General features: G+C 40.1%; 1 protein-coding gene across 1 annotated transcript; it reads right to left on the minus strand.

Annotated features, from left to right (window-relative positions):
* Positions 1-719: 719 nt before the first annotated feature.
* On the minus strand, positions 720-9,459 carry MRPL42 (mitochondrial ribosomal protein L42). The gene is made up of 6 exons (XM_054631597.2): positions 9,324-9,459; positions 8,115-8,266; positions 6,259-6,322; positions 5,267-5,351; positions 4,340-4,503; positions 720-3,102 (listed from the first exon to the last, which is right to left on the minus strand). The coding sequence occupies exons 2-6, from the start codon at positions 8,194-8,196 to the stop codon at positions 3,057-3,059; spliced, it is 441 nt and encodes a 146-aa protein (XP_054487572.2). The 5' UTR covers positions 8,197-8,266; positions 9,324-9,459; the 3' UTR covers positions 720-3,056.
* Between the last annotated feature and the right edge of the window lie 7,858 nt (positions 9,460-17,317).

Genomic DNA, 17,317 nt, shown 5'->3' on the forward strand with positions numbered 1-17,317 from the left:
TAATCTGGGGATAATTAGAGGAGAGGAAAGAATTCTTTTTGCTAAGGCACCGAGATTAATTGAACTGTGATTTAAATGGTCCGAAATTCTGTTTGGGAGCACAGGAACAGGCTGCTCAAGGAGGTTGTGGAGTTTTCTCCTCTGCAGACATTCCAAATGCACCTGGATGTGTTCCTGTCACCCGCTGCAGGTGACCTTGCCTTAGCAGACATGTTGGACTATATGATCTCCAGAAGCCCCTTCCAAACCTAACAATTCTGTGATTCTGTGAATTAAGGGCAAAATTTTTGATACATGACTGAAACAGAGTTTTCTAATGGCATACAGGCCAAGCAAGGCCTGAGGAGACTTTTAGTGAGACATTTGGAAACCAAAAATCCCTCAGTAAGATGTACCCAGCTGTCTACTATCCACAGCAAGGAGCCTAAGATGCTGTGGAACTCAATAGCTACTAGATACAAAACAAATGGCTAAGTGCCCAAACTGGGATACAAAGTGCCAGAACAGACTTAACATTGCGAATTTTACGCAACTGAAGTTTTTAATTACAAAGAACAAGGGCAACAGAAAACAGAAATCCCAAACTAACTTTCAAAAATTTTTTTTTTGCATAGAAGTGGAACAATAATCAAGTGGATGAATTCTGAATTCTAAGTTTTAAAGTGAAGAGAAACAAAGCCAGTTATTTGAGACCTAGAAACCAAGAAGAGAGCTTCAGATTACTGTTAGAGTAGTATTTTAATTGTGTCATGCCTCGGGTAACCCAGGAAAAAGATTTAGTAGAAGAAAACAGTAAGACTGAAAGCAGCATCACAATGCAGGGAAAGATTTTAAACCACCAATGTTACGAATTAGTAACAAAAGGGCACACGGTACATGTAGTGAACATGTGTTATAGACAGTTTCCAGTCACTGGCCAGAAGAGGAAGTACTTTAAAGATAGCAGCCAAGCATATCATAGATTTGTAGCTCTCAAAATGCCTGAAAAGCATCCAAAAGTGTTTGGGAAACAATGTAAAAGCCAGTATTTCTAGAGTGATTGTGGATGTTTGATCACAAACAGGGTTTGACAGGCAAGAATAGACAAATGTCATAGCAGAAGGTTAGGACTGTAAAGGTTTCTCTGTAGAGCAAAGTTTCTTAGCAGCATTAGGCAGCAGTAAGCAAAAATATGGGAAAAAGAATGGGGGAAAATAATTTTAAGTTTAAATTAGTCCAACAATATCTCTTCTTACACTGAAGTCAAACGGTGACAAATTAGGTCTCAGCTTTCCAAAAATAAAAGGGACTCAATTTTATGCACTGGAACATAAAACACTGCATGAGATGCAAGTAAGCTCACTTATACACCAGAGTCCTCACCAGGCACCACAAACTGATGAAAATACCAAAATGTGTTGCATTACAAATTGCTACAATCTATTCAAAAAGTTATATTCCAGGCAGAAAAAGCCACTATTATGTTCATGCAATTGAACTTAAAGAGTTAAACAGCCATCCTTCACAGAGACCCCACAGACATTACTTCACAATAGCAGACTTATTATGTGAGCAACAAACCATTAATAAGAAGCCAAAATCACTTGGCTAATGTTGGCTTGAGCACAGACTCTGATATCTTATAAGCACAACAGAGTGAAGGAGCAAAAGGATTTCATGCTCTGCCATGATAAACCATTATCAGCTGCCCAGCTTTGGAGTTAAAAATGCACTGGCACTAGTTTTCTGTATAAATTCCCACAAGTGTTTAAAGGCAGCCTTTTTACACACATCTTACATTGCTTTTTTCACACATAAAGGATGTTCAAGGGAAAAAAGGTTATTCAGTAGTATCTTTAGAAACTAACTAACAGTTGAGATGTAGTTTCTCTACATCTCAACTGAGAAGATGAGTGAGTGGTACTTGACTTCTAGCAAAATCTGTAGAAAATGCATGCTGGCAAAATGACACTAGACTAACAGAAGAAACAAACCCCTTCCTTGGTTCTCCAAATTGCTTTGGAAGGGAAATGCAATAAAAATATACGATGTACATGAGATAATTATTTTCTCATTATTTAGAAAGATCTACTAAGAAGGCTTTATGAAGTCACTGGGATCACTGCAGCAGCATAGATCTATTAGATCTATCTTTCTATTAGAGGGCTGATGCCTAAAACTGTAGACTGGAACAAAGGTTTTTTCCCTTTTCCTGAAGGAGAAAAATGCTACATGACATAGAATATTACAAGAGGAAGAACATTTAAGCACTACAAAATGATAAAGCAATGAAGTAGAATCAGACCAAACTCCTACTGTGATACAGCTATTCCAGCTTATGTATGAACACAGCATCCTCACTGAGTGGTAGTTGGGGTGGAATTAAACAGGCAAAACCCCCCCCATGAACCACAAATGCACACAGAAGTTCTTAGATATCTGAGAATACTGGATTATTTAGAAGAGCAAGTTACTGTGACTTGGATGCTAAAAATTAACCAAGTTGGCCAGTTTTCTATACACAACAACAGGCTTAACTACAATCACTTTGCTGATGTAGAATTGAACATGGAGCCAGGTATCTCACAAGTGTAACAGAAGAAGAAAAACTATTTGTTTTCACAAATACCTCATATAATATTTTTAATAGAAACTATATCATTAACACTTCAATAGTCAAGCTCACCTTACTGGATTCCTAAAAGAAAAAAAAAAAAAAAAACTTATCCCACTCAAAACCACCAAACCCTAACACATCCATTTCTAGACTTCCCATTTTGACAAAAGACTTGTATGGCTTCACTTGACCAATGACAAGCCTCTGACCTCTTGAATTTAATCAGAGCACTACATCCCTGTTACATCCTGATCTAAGACTAGTCTATTTGCTGACCAGGAATGCACAACTGCCTTCACTGACTCCCTGTTTTGTCAGTGCCATTTTGCTGCTTTTAGTAGAAAAAACCAGTCAAATCAAGTTAAGCATGTTCTGTTACAGCCAAACATGTCACCTTCTGTAACTTTTATTTCCAATCAAAATTAACAGCAAAGTCCTGATGAACAAGAAGTTATCTCGGTTATCGGTCTTTGGGAGGATTAGGATTCTTGCGTCTTCTATGATACCTAAAAGAAAAAAAGCATTGCAGTGAGTGCAAGCTGTGGACAGCCTTTATTTTTGTGGTATTTCTGCCCCCAGTGAGTGATCTGAGGTTACACAAGGAAGTGAAATACAAGATACATGAGCACAATCCATCACCACTCATTAGATGTCATCTCTGTTGTTTGTGGAGTTACATAATGCCACTCATTTCTATTGCTACATCTGCTACAAGCACGCAATAATCCAATCAGTTCTACAGCTGAATAGGCACAAAGGCTGCTGTTTATTCTTAATCCTTTGTGTGAAGTTAATTTTATTACATGGTCAGCCTTGCCTTTGGCTAAAATGATTGCTATAGAACAAAGATGTTCAAAGGAGCTGTGCCAGACTGTATGTTAAATAGTGTAATATTTTGCAGAAAAACTAAAAAACAAATTATTCTGAACAAATAATGAGCCACACTTTCCTCATAATTATGCATGCTGAACAAGGCAGATCCTGTCTGATCTTCATCGAAGTGACAGCTACCCTTTGGTCATAAAAGTCCTATCTTTCCATTCATTATATCTACTCCCAAAGCACATTAATTAAAAAGTTTTCTGCAGATAGAAAAAAAAAATTGCCTGTATTATGTCTCCATAGCTACAAAATTAGCAGCTATTGAAAGATGTCGTACCATGGAGTGGAAGGGTATAACACACACCAGAATGCTGCTTGTTGACATTAGTAATGCCCAGAGTTCCTCTTTAAGCTGAGTCATGTATATGTATACCTCTCCTCCTCCTCCTCCATTTCTGAATACAAGGCACACCAAATAGCACTTTTCACCATTCCAAATGAAAAACCTCTACTACTCTTAAGTCTGAGAATCATCCAATTGAGGTTGATAACGAATAGGCAATGCATGTTTCCAATCTGTATTTGGTTATGTCCACTGAGGGTATTTTACAAACTAGATTCTGTTATGGAACTTAGTAAATGACTCAAAGCAGTAGCTAACAGGATGTATGAGAAATTTCTACACTGTCACATATTTTACAGAAAAAAGTGGCAAAGTCTATCAAAGGACCAGTATTTTAAAAAACCCTTATTAAATACAGTCTTCCATTTACCCAACACTGCATTGAAAATTTTATGTAGTAGCCCAAATGCTAGAGGTATCTTGTCTGACATTACTCATTGTAGGTTGAATCTGGTCATTAAATTATTCCTGTATTTCCCTTTACTTCCAAAAGGAACAGACAAACTGAAAATACTTACTGTCCCACAGGATACCAGCGATGTTTTGTTGTGTAAAACATTTTGCTGAGCTCTTCAATTGTAGGACCTCTACTGTTCTTTAGCTCTTTTTCATTCAATCTGGATTTTAAAACTTGATCAAGGTTTTCTTCTTTATTATTCACTGGATCTGGCCGTGGTATGGGCTAGCAAAACAGTAATGTATATGTATGTCCTGTTTCTCCTTGTTTTATTTAATTGAGAAAGTAGAAAAGCCAAGCTCCTAAGAGTAATCTGTAATGCTATCTAACAGCTGAAACCAAAAAAAACCAGAAAAATACCTGCAATTGCACTGGCTGCTTATTGTCCCCACCTTCCTACTGCCAGCTGCAGTATTGTACCAGCACATGAGAACTGGAAACTCAAAAAAAGGTGTACACTAGAAAAATTTATCTAGGTTTTAAATCACAACACTAGATTTATTCTCATCAATGTAAAGATCACATTGAAAGTACTCCTGATAGATAAAAATCAATATTTAAAGTTTTTTGTGGTTTTTATGAACTCAATGCTGAAGGGAACTTAAAGTTTGAGTTGAAAACAGTAGCAGCAGTATTTCTTTGTTTTTTCTTGTGCAGGAGGACAAGTGAGCCATAACCTGCATTCCAATCATCCTCTCTGAGTAGTACCCACATAGACAGACACTATTTTCTCTGTAATGCACAAGTGTTTTAGTGCCTTTAATTCAACTAGAGCTTATGTATGCTATGATACCTGAGCTTTTCTCACTCTGCAACCTTCCCTGAATTCAACTAAGAGTAAACTCCTCCTTGTGGCAGCAGCTATATTCATCAGTCATTTACTTCACAGATGTGCTGAAGTAATTTCAAATTAAAAAAGATGCTCTAAAGACTCAAACCTATGAACCACTAAATGCCTTTAAAGAGTAAGAAATATACTTGGACATACTTTTGTATGCTCGTATGGAATCTCAAGCGAAGGGTGGTAGCAGACAATTGTCTTCGAATCGGATGTCACTGCAAGTTCCACTTTGCTATAAAAATAAAAAAACTTCATAACTTCCAGAAGTACTGAAAAACTGAGCAGCCCATGTCCCAAAGAAAACTGGATTTCACCCTGCATTTATCAATCTTTCATAATTTCTATAAAATAAGAGTCATAAACATTTGATCCAAACCTCCAAGTTTTTGTTTCCTCAGTCGTCTTCTTTTTCTTTTTTGATGGAGAGGAAAAAAAGGGCTAAAATAAATTATTATAATAGCTGGAAATATGAATTGGAAAAAAAAATCTTAAACACTTAAATAGTTGCATATAAAACTCTAAACAGATTGGGATAATGATCTCTAGGACAGCATGTCTTTATAAGATGTATGGCATCTGTAATGAAATAACAGGAAACAAACTCTGTTTGGGGTTCTAACTTTTCTATTATGTAAAAAATGTTGAACAAGAAGTCCTACTTAGACTGTCATTGTGAGAATATAACTTTTCTCACCTTCCTTCCCCTTCCCATGAGACATTTAGCTTCCTAAAACTGTGGTGACATGAACTCAGTGTTTCTCACTATATTTGTACCATCTTTTCCCATTTCTACACAGATTCCCCATGCAGCAGCACAAAAATACCTGGACCTTGTCTTAACAACAAACATCAATGGAAATTACTACTCTAAGCTAATTTTGCTCTTCCACAAACAAAACTGCAGGGGTACTGGGAGTCATCAACATGTTTAGAATGAGTCCTGCATGACTTTTCATTACATTGAAACATTAACTTCACAATCATTACTATCAGAGACAGTACTTTAGCTGAAATTATTACATATATCCAATATTGGCAATAGATGTGTTTGATACTATTATATGATGACTTTAGGACAGAAAGTAGCCCTGGAATAAACATTACATGAAAAGGCCACAGAGCAAAGCACGTTTACATACCAATTATAGTCTTCAGGGAGAACTGAGTATGTAGATTTATGGCAAGCATGATACACAACTCCATCTGCAATAAAAATAAAGAACTCTGATGCAGAAACAAGCAGAGCTGTACCCAATAAAGAAAGTTTAAATTTTCAATTTTCATTATTTCAAGTCTTAATCAGGGATTATAATCATAATTCAGTTTTAGATTAACATAACCCAAATACTGTCTAAATAGAAGTTCATTTTAGTACACGGCTTTCTAGCAGTGCAATCAAAAATAAAAGCAGTATGCAGGCAGCTATGACCTATACTTACCTTCCTAGTTGTATTGTTTTCCTGAGTAAAATCACTATATAAACAAAATACCTATAGAATTCACCATTAGGAAATATCCTTTCTATATGTAAAGAACCTTAGGACTTAGAGGGAAGGTCATAATTTCATTCATAACAATATTTATTACAAAAATCAGAAGGAGGGCCTCTGACTGGATATGTAGAGAAATGTTTTCTTCATGAGGACAGCAAGTCAAGGGGATGGGACTCAGGCAGGTTTGTGAGTTCTCTGTCCTTGGAGATTTCAAAGACCCAGCAAGCCCTGAGCAACCCAATATGACTGCAGAGCTGACCCTGCTTTGAGCAGGAGCTTGGATCACAGACCACTCAAAGTCCCTTCCCCATGGTTTGATTCTCATTTTTTAATAGAATCATAGAATAATTTAGGTTGGAAAAGACTTTAAAGATCACAGAGTCCAAACACAACTAACCTAAGGTGTTCAATAGCCACTCACACAGGAATCATCCTGTAGGCATTGTCTTCTACAACAAAGCAGATATCCAGGCCTAAGGTGGGCCTGGGAAGTGCTTGGAGTTGACTTCCACTGAGAACCCCTTTCCTAATTGCCAGAACCTGAGACAAATCCACATGGAAGTTTCTGTGTCCTGTAAAGCTTTATTCAACAACTACGCTTTTAGAACACAATTATGATCACAAGAAACAAGTCTTCACATGTTCTGAGCTTTCTGTTAAGTCATAAAAAGGTTTCAACTTTATCTGACATTATTTTATTTAGACCATCTTTTAATACAAATAGGATTCTTCATGGCTGCTCCTAGCACAGGGAGAGAGCATTCATTGTGTCAAGACTGCAAAGGCTGAAAAAGCCAAGAAGAAACTTTTGTGTAGCTACTGTCCTCTCAGAAGTATTTTAGATGCAAACTCCTAAATTCAGAATTACTGTTAGCACTTCCACTCTTCAGTTCTTCTAATTAAACTATTCTTAGCTATTAAGGAGTTGAGATCTGGTAAACTGCAACTAGTTTGTATGTCTTCCTAAAATTTTTTTCCCTTCCTTGGCCACTTCCTTCCTTACCCCTAAAAGGTAACATGTCTATTCTATTTTCTCCATTACTGTCTTTTCTATCACCTTTACTATCTTCCCTATTTCTTTCTCTTGACATCTAAAACATGGACAAAAATCTAAGAAACAGTACTGCCTGTTTCTACTTGTTCTCTGTTTTATGTTAAGTAGTGAGATTTTACTATAGCCTTTTCTCACCACTTTTCTAAGTCTGAAAAAATCAACTTAAATCTTCAATGATAATCAGTGGTAAGAGGGTAGTATTTACAAGCTAATCATTAATTTGGGGTGCATCCTACTTAGACCATGAAGGTTTTAAAAGCACAAAAAAAGAAAAAAACAAATGAAGATATCCTTTAGATTACTATTAGAATAGAGCACAGACTAGCAGACTTGATTCTGTTCAAATAGAAAAATCACTTCCACGTTTTATTACTTTAAACCCTACAGGAAAGCGGTTCTCAAGGAACAAACTTTAATATAGGACTTCCACAATTTCATCACTACTTACTCTGCAGAGGGACCTGCTTACAGGTTGCTGCTGAACGCATCCAAAGGAGGCTGGGCCATGCAGTTCTAAGTGACATTGCCATGGTGACAGCAGAGAGGAAACCAGTCCTGGACGGATGGAACTCGAAGAACTTTTTCTCTGCAGAACACCCTCTGAAAGAAACCAGTTTTGTAACTATTTAGGATACAAAAGACTAAGAGTTAAATTTCTTGAATATCTTAAGGAAAAAAATTGTGCAACATAATTCTTCATCGTCAATTGTTTAGAAATCCTTATCACTCAGGATAATGGTACCTGTCTCCTTAACAGTCAAAAATAGCACAAGACTTTATTTACTGAGAGGGAGTCTTTGAAGGTTCAACTTTGAAAAAAAGCTTCCATGCCTGTGCCTTCTCACAGGCTTTTCTATTGGTACTCACTCACATCCTTCCTTCTGCACACTCCCTAAAATTACTCATGAAATATGCTTGTTAACAATGTAAATATCATCAGCCGGTACAAAAATAGAAATACTTATAAACTACACTTGCTGTAGTTAAAAAACTCTCTAAACGCAGTTAGTCAGTTTCATCCATCTCAGCAATACACCTGAAAACTCACAAACACCATTTAGAATACCTTAAATGTTACCCAAAATTTCACAGAAGCAGAAGGACACCTTATGTTTTCACTGTCTACTGAAAAAAAAATGCTTTAAATAGGAACTTATAATGAAATCTAGAAAAATGTAACTGGAAACAGCTTAAACACATACACATTAAAAAAGAAACAGGAACCTTTTAAAAGTACTTCATATTTTGGGCTTCAGAACATCACTAGAAACGTGCATTTTCCAATTTTGACATATAATTATTCAGCACTCTTTTTATCTGTGCCAATGCTGCTGAAGTTAGGGGAGCAGCAACACCTACAGAGGTGCTCATAACTTGCCCTCAGAGGCTCATTAACAAAGAGGGTGCGAGGAATGCGGCGGATCTCGGTCCAAGGACAGGGTCAGGCACCTGACAGGGGTCAGCCCGTTCCCAGCCCGTTCCTGGCCCCACTGCGAGGACCGCTCCGGTTTGAATGGGAACAGTCCCATCCCCGAGACAGCGCACAGGAAACTCCAGCAACACGCGGGAGCACGAAACCCGCGGCTTAGAACTAAAGAAGGTATTTAGCACTACAAACAAACCAAGTCACTAATCCGTAAAAGCAAGAAAAAAGTACCCGCTATGAAAGTCCTGAGCGTGCCGCACAGGGTTCAGCCCCTCCGAACGCAGGCAGAGCCTCTCCGGCCTTACCCGGCGCCCCCCCGCACCAGCCCCGCCGCCGGAAGCGGCGCCGCGCGCCCGTTCCGGCTCCGGCGGCGGCTCGGCCCGCAGCACGCCGGGACTCGTAGTGCGGGCGGCGAGGGGCACCGGCACCGCCCGCCTCCCCTCTGCCCTCAGCGCTCGCCCAGCACCGGCGACGAGCCCTCAGCCACTTCATAATAATATGGATACGGGAACGGCTAGGCTGGGCAGTGCCCGGCCGGGCCGGGGAGCAAGCAGACACACAAACACATATTCACGGAACCAGTTAGGTTGGAAAAGATCTCTGAGATGATCCAGTCCAATCTTTGACCCATCTTTGTACACCTTGACACCTAGGCCATGGCAATAAGTGCCATGTGCGGTTGTTTCTGGAACACCTCCGGCGATGGCCGCTCCACCATCTCTCTGGGGAACCTGTTCCAGTGTTTAACAGTCCTTCCTGTGGAGGAATTCCTCATGATGTCCAACCTGAACCTCCCCTGGCCTGAGGCCGCTTCCTCTTGTGCTGCTGTCCCCAAGAACCCAGAGTCATTACCTGGTGTGCAATAAGCCAATAATTAACCGCTGTGGACAACACCGTCACGGGTTGTCCAACCCCCACCTTATTACAACCTCTTTTCAGGTAGTCGTAGAGAATGAAGAGGCCCCCCTGAGTCTGCTCCAGGCTAAACACCCCCAGCTCCCTCAGCCGCTCCTCATGGGACCCTTGGTCAAACACTGACTGCTCACTCTGGTGGTCCCTGTGCTGGCAGAGTCTCAAACCCACAGTGGAGGCACGGAGGCAACCTCGGCATTGGCAGCAGCTGTTTGGCTGAGGGAGGGGGCATAACGCCCCAGCAACAGGCAGCAGTGCACCTGCCGGTCCTGGCCATGTGCCAGCATGCCATAGTCTTATATTAGCTGCAAAATAACCCCCTCTAATCCCATAATTCGAAGGGACATCTCTAACATTATTGGTTATTTCACAAGCTGGCAAGCATAGCCTGCTTGCTTTTCAGGATAAATTACACAGTGGCTGCAGCAGCTTCCTCTGTTCAGCCAGCCAGATCTTCACGGTACCTGTAACAACCTTCCACAGCGAAGACCTGTGGATTTTATGTAGATGAAATTGCATGTTTTCAATATTCAAGGCATACAGAAAACTCACCTGAATGTCTCAGGCACACTGCTGTGCTGAGGCTACCTTCTGTACTTCTTTCATAGACTGAGTCACAAAGCATTTCAAAGACAAGGTTATATTTACACAACATTGATAAAAGACAAGAAGAAAAGACAAAAATCAATTGTCTGACCTGCTGCTCTAGTATCTGGAATGGCTCCAGCACTTTAGGCATTTACACATCCACAAAGCCTCTAAGTCACATCAGCAGACTGTGTCTCCATTCCTGTCACAGCATTACCCTTTTGGAGACTCTTGGTTATTGTCTCCTGAAAGGCAGCAACCTCTTCCAGAAAGCTTCCAAGGATTGCGTCTTTTCTGGTCATTGACCGTGGTACTGCAATTTCATGTTGTCATCAGTGAAAGCCTCACAATTTCAGCAATGTTTAACTTTGGTCTGTAGTTGCAGAGTTGTAGTTACACTGATAACTTCCAGCAGTATAGCAGAAGTATAGCCAGAAATCAGTAGTCAAGAGTAGATCACTCCCAGTAGCACTGACAAAGGTTTCTTCTTGAGTATTTTTCTATATGAAGGAAGATGGAAGACCCCCATTTTGGGTCTCCCTGCAATATTAGATTCATTACACCACAGAAAAAGGGAGCACAGATGGGCCAAAATGTTTTACATACTACTTAGAGAGATGCAAACAAGGTGAGAAATCACAGCTCCCCTACAAAGCTCCTCCAGATTTGTGGAGATAAACTCACTTTGTAATTCCAGCAAGTTTCTGTGTGCAGATACAGAGGCATCTGAGCTGGGCTCATGCACCAAACAGAAGCAACAGAGTTCTATCTATTTTCTGCTGTGTACTAGCTTATGATTCCCACAAGGAAATCCTTGTGCTGTATAGGATGAGTGCAGCATCCTATACAATGAAGCAAACATCCAATACAAGCAAGACAGTGGTTCTACTGATGGAAATAATAAATAAAACACTTTGAGGATTTTAAACTCAAGGCCAGTGCTGAAAAAATAAAATGGCAATAAACTGTCTGAAACAAATGCACTCTGGAAATTAAAATAAAGGAATGAATTTTCATTCAAAGAGCGAGCTTCAGGAATATTTTGTCCATAGGCATAGTGGGGGTAAACAGAGTTATTTCAGTATTTTCAGGAGCAGTTTGTGACAATGTGGGAACTGCTCAGGATTCTCCACTTTCTTCTGGTCAGCTGCAGTGTGACACACCTGTATGCAAATGCAATGTGTGCTACTTGTGAGTGTTTGTGTGTGAACCTCTGACAAGTACATTAGGCCTTCATTTCCTTCCTAGGAAATACTAAGTAAAATTAAGGCTTCTCTGACTTTTCTTGAAGATGCTTATGATTTAATTGTCATAGGTTCTTTAAAAGATTGCTTAAACTCAGGGATGATGATGACTGTGGTTGACAACTCTGATTCTTAGCTGTTTTCTCAAAAGGACATTGTTCACCCATGCAGGAGACCAAAATTCTTTGCTGTGCATTGGAAAACTTGAAATTAACTCCCTTCACAACTGAAGACCACTGTAAATTTCACCTGTTTCTTTCTCCAGTGCAAGACACTTTTAAAAAATCTTTTCTATATGGAGCTGTAACTTCTTAAAAAATTTAAAAACCTCCCTAGCCCCTTAGAAATTGTTTCCCAATACAAAATACTAAAACTTGATATGCTTGAGTATACCAGTCATGATTACAATATAAGACTTCTGTGGTGCTCCTACATTACTGTTTCCTACATCAATTTATTTGCTTAAATAAAGACAATTTTTTACTCTTCAGTGCCATTTGTACTTCCTGAGGACTGCATACAGACACACACTTGCAGATACGTGTGCTTTCCTCAGACACACGTTTGAAAAAGTAGAGTTTCCAATGTTCCTGATGAATGTGACCAACAAGTCTCCTAATGGTGGGATATTATAGGCTGGTGAGTTGTTAATGGCTAAGAAGCTAATTCATTAACGAGATTGTAAAGATCAACAAAAGCTTTAATTTGAAGCTACAGTCTGTACTGCTTGTTTTGAATGACATACTTTTTTCTGTAAGGTTTTTATTCTGGCTATGTGCGCTTTTAGAACATCCCTGTTGTGACAAATCTTGTAACTTAAATCCTAGTTCTGAAAAGTTGCAAGTGAAGGTACCACAGAACTTTTATTTTTATTTTTTAAAAGCTGAACCACATACCCTGTTAGGCTTCCAGGCTATTTTTAGGTAGTTTCTATAAAAAGATTTTTAGGAGATAGTAGATGAGGTCTACCCCCTCCCTGACGCATAATGTTCTGCAAGTGTATTCTTAGCAGCATGTTCTGACAGATTACAGCTTTCCAAAGGGAGATGGGAATTGCTTAAGGACAGCTCAGAAGCGTGACTGCACACTTCTCCAGCATGTCTGGAGATGGAGTTATTAATAACTGCCAAGGGCCTGCCTGCCTCAGCAGCTTGTAGACAGCAAAGGGGAGAGTCGCTCAGTTTGTATTTGCTCAGCAGGAAGATTGTTCTTTCTGTTTCCTCTGGAGATACTATGGAGGCACTACTGCTGAGTTCCAGACCTCTGGGACTTCCTGTCTCTGGAAACCTGGGAAGTTTTGTTTCTAGGTTGCTCTCTCACTGAAGATAAACCATCAACCTGCTCTAACTCCAACAGTCAATTACAAACTTCTTCAGGAAATCTCCGACTGATCAGATGGCTGAGCTATAGTTAGGCTGCAGATGCTATGTAGTGATGAGGGCAGCACTATGTTGGTTGGCTCTGTTTTAGATGAACAAGTTATAAATCAGAGATATCATCTGCACAGGCGTGGGTTTTGTGTGAGCAGTTGCACACACACACACACACACACACACACACACACCCCCCTTCTGAGAAATGGAAAATTAGGACCTGGCTGTTCCAGCTCTTTTGCTGCAGTGACATATTTAGGAAATTGCTTCTTAGGAAAATCATTCAGGCAAACTGAATATAATACACATTTATTGCTTTCATAGAAACCACGATGTTTCAAAATATTCCTAGGAATAAGCATTTGGCTTCCTTTATTTCCTTTTAAACTGGCAAGGTACTACACAATCATACCTAGAAGTGGACCTGAATTTGTGAATGGATGGATGTGTTTCATTGCAAAGGTTGTGTCTTAACAATGGGGACGGAAGGGTCTCCACTCCTGAAATGCTGTCTCTTAATTTCTATGAGGATATCCTATAAATGTAGAAATCAAATTTCTAATGAGACACTGTAGTTTAGTTATGGTCTTAATTCTCAATTTTTCTCAAGTTATGTTGTAGACAGACAGATTTCTGTTTTAAGCCAGTCTGTAAACACACAGAGTAAACATCAAGGCTTATGTCAGTAGGCCCTCCTTATTCTTTAGCATATCTCACACCATCTTATCACTGCTCCATCCTGTTACTGATAAGGAGGAAGCTGCAACTGTAAATAACAGATGACAAAACTACAGTGCCTCAGCAGTCATATGCAGCCTAAATAATTTGTGTTGATTACCATAGTTCAAGGAAACAACACTGTCTCTACTCAAGCAGCCACTTAACGAAAATCAAAAATTATTTGCTACTATGAAGGCTCCTACTCATAGCATCCCATTTTGATGTTCTAAGTTGGCAAAACGTATAACTGGTGGGTTTTTTTCCTCTCTCTCAGTACAGTTTCACCCAGTCCTGCCAGTTCAGATAATTCTGAAATTGTCCAATGACACTTTAAATTACTGCTAAATGAAAAACACTGCACTTCTGTGCCTTAGTTTCCCCTTTGTACATAGGCATCATAGCACCTCTTGTGACATTACTCTGGGATTTACTGAGCATTTTTAATATAAAATTTGGATATTACTGTGAATATTCATTCTGTATGTGTACATACATCCATCTGGTTTTTGCTGCAGAACAGATTTTCTACAATACTTGGTAAAAATATAGAAATGCTTTTATGCAAAAATAAAGAATCTGGGGTTTGAAAGAGAGTTGTAATTACAGTAAAACTTCTCTAAGATTGCAAAGAGGGCTAGGAGGAGGAAATAAGATTAGTCAGCCACAGGCTCAGCTGGCCTGGATGCACCCACTCAGTGAGTAATTCGCTGGTAATTCGATGACAGCAGAAGCTGTCACAGGAAGATGGTCAGCAGCTGTATTGAATTGTTCTGGGTGTATTAATTGCCTAATTGCAATTACTTCTTACCTTCCCTGCCTATAGTAGCATTATAGAACCCTGTTGGTGAATGAGGTGGTTGCCTAGCTTTGTTCTTGGAACCACTGTAATCCCAGCAATGGTGTGATAATCACAGATTTGTGGGATGAGTACTGTGCTCTCCATCCTGGCCTGTGCAGTGGGACAAGATCAGCCAACAGAACAGGTCACTGCTGCAGGAGGGGATAGTCCTACACCTGTACCACCTTACCCTGCTTCCTGGCTTCTCTTGTGCCAGCTCTGATGCCTCAGTGAGCTGGTCAGAAGGGTAACTTAGCCCAAAACAACCCCCAACAACAACCCCCTATGCCTCAGTAGATACATACCAATGACAAGAGTGGATCAGGAATACAGGGCAGGGAAAGGGAGCAGGACCTCACTGCTGCCTGCAGCTTCTCCAAAAGGCTGAGGGGCATCCAAAGCTGAGTTAATTACTCATGGATACTACAGGTACAATTTCACTCCCACTATCTTTTGTTGTCTGGGGCTTGCCAGACCCCACTGTAAGACAAACCAATTCATCAGTCCAGCCTAGACTTAATGACTGTTTTTCTGCCAAGTTAGTGTACTTCATCAGCTCAGCAGAATGAACAGTGGGGAAAATGCCATGTGTAAGGAAGGAAGGTAGGAGTGAGATGGGAAGGGAAGAAAGAAACCCTCTTTTTAAGAGATTGACTCAGCTGTTTGGTTTAACATAACCTCAAGTATGTGGTTTCACACTACCCCTAATGCAGGGAACTACAGAGTATCCCTTTCTCACACCCTCAGGCATGAGTTCTTGTCCTTTTTTATGCCTCACCTGTACAGCTATGTGGCTGCCTGTGGTTCACAGCAGCTCGCTGAGGAACCATTTGTGCTTTTGATCAGCTCATCTTATGTGAGATCATGGTGTGAGCTGAGGGAACAGCAGTGTGTGGCATAGGAGGAGGGCAGCAGTCCTTTTTAGCAGCAATGCAAATAAAAAGTGGTGTGCCCTTGACATGAAACTACACACTCAATAACCACTGTGGAGGCAGGCCTTGCTGGAGTTGGGCTATAGGAATGAATGCCCATTTGAATGGGAACTACAGGTGACAGTCTACAGTTAGTATTCTGGAGTAGCCAGTTTGGATGGCTTTTTCAGCCCAATATGGGTACTCAGGGATCTCTGCAGCAGTCCTTCTGGGAGCTAAAATGGCTCAGGGGAACAATCTAAATCTTTGTAGATATAACAAGAGAAATCAATGCTTTTGTTTACTGCCATCTCCTGATCAAGTGGACTACAAAAGCCCTTTCATAAAAGAAGCCAGAAGGAAAGGTATAATGAAAACTCCCAGGATGTGACAGACCACTTGTTGTGCAACAAAAGATGTCAAAACATAATAAGCCAAATTGACTTGCTGCAGCTTCTGACTGATGCAAGGTTCCTGGTCTACGACTCTTGAAAGAGACCACTGAATTCAACACTGATGAGCATTTATTTGAGCCAACTGTGCTTCACTCTGTTGTTGCATCTCACAGACTTTCAAGAAACTTTTGGCCTGTGTTTTCTTCCGTGTATGCCAGTCCTTGAATGGACAATCTTCTGTGAGAAGTGTAAAAGAGAAAAAAAAAAGGGGGTGAAGGCAGAAACAAAGAAAGAGAAGCAATTTAGCATGCACTGTAAGAAAATACAAAATTTTCCAATTACTTTTGTCTTGAGGGTATGGCCCAGTGAAGATGCTTTGATATCTAAATAAAGGTTGGAGTCATGGAGTCTTACTCCTAGATTTGCCATTGCCAGAGAACTTTACTTTCTACCAGAGTACAAAGAAATTATGTCCTGTTTTAATCTGGAAGAAAACACTTGACAGGGAATCATATGCACATAGGGTTCTATTCCTGGCTGTGCTGCTGGCCTGCTTAGTAACCTATGGGAAATTAGTTCAATTTTCTGTGCTTTTATTTCCCCTAAATAATGATGCACATTCTTAGATGTTACTATTACTATGAAGCTGTAGTAATGTCCTAGTATGCTCATGCAGTAGTTATACTCCAATGTTTACGACATTCCTCTTTCTACTGAAAAAGAAGGAGGTTCACTAAGCAGGTGTTATTGAGACAAAGATCACAGAATTGTTAGGGCTGGAAGATCCTATTTCCAACTCTCCTTGCCAAGGCAGGGACACCAGGAGCAGGTGACACAGGAACATGTCCAGGTGGATTTTCAATGTCTCCAGAGAGGAGACTCCACAACCTCTCCGGGCAGCCTGTTCCAGTGCTCTGCCACCCTCTACCTCAAGAAGTTGTTCCTCATGTTGAGATGGAACTTGTTGTGTTTTATTTTATGGCCATTGCTCTTTGTCCAGTTGCTGGGCACCACTGAAAAGTCTGGGCTCTATTCTCTTGAAATCCACCCTTGAAATATTTTTATGTATTGATGAGATCCCTTCTCAGCCTTTTCCTCGCTAGACTGAACAGGCCCAGCTCCCTCAATCTTTCCTTCTTAGATGTGCCAGACCCCTCATCACCTTTGTGGCCCTTTGCTAGACTTTATCAGGAGCTCCTTATCTTTTAGGTGCTGATGTTCTAAGCTATCTTTGAGGCAGGTTT

Source organism: Agelaius phoeniceus, chromosome 5 (assembly GCF_051311805.1).
Source record: "Agelaius phoeniceus isolate bAgePho1 chromosome 5, bAgePho1.hap1, whole genome shotgun sequence".
NCBI classification, from domain to species: domain Eukaryota; kingdom Metazoa; phylum Chordata; class Aves; order Passeriformes; family Icteridae; genus Agelaius; species Agelaius phoeniceus.

Excerpts from the sequence above, each read along its gene's own strand:
- MRPL42 (XM_054631597.2), bottom strand. The coding sequence starts at position 8,196 with ATGGCAATGTCACTTAGAACTGCATGGCCCAGCCTCCTTTGGATGCGT. Across the intron at positions 6,323-8,114 it reads TAAGCAGGTCCCTCTGCAGA|ATGGAGTTGTGTATCATGCT; the intron begins GTAAGTAGTGAT and ends TTTTTATTGCAG. Across the intron at positions 4,504-5,266 it reads TTCCATACGAGCATACAAAA|CCCATACCACGGCCAGATCC; the intron begins GTATGTCCAAGT and ends CTGTTTTGCTAG.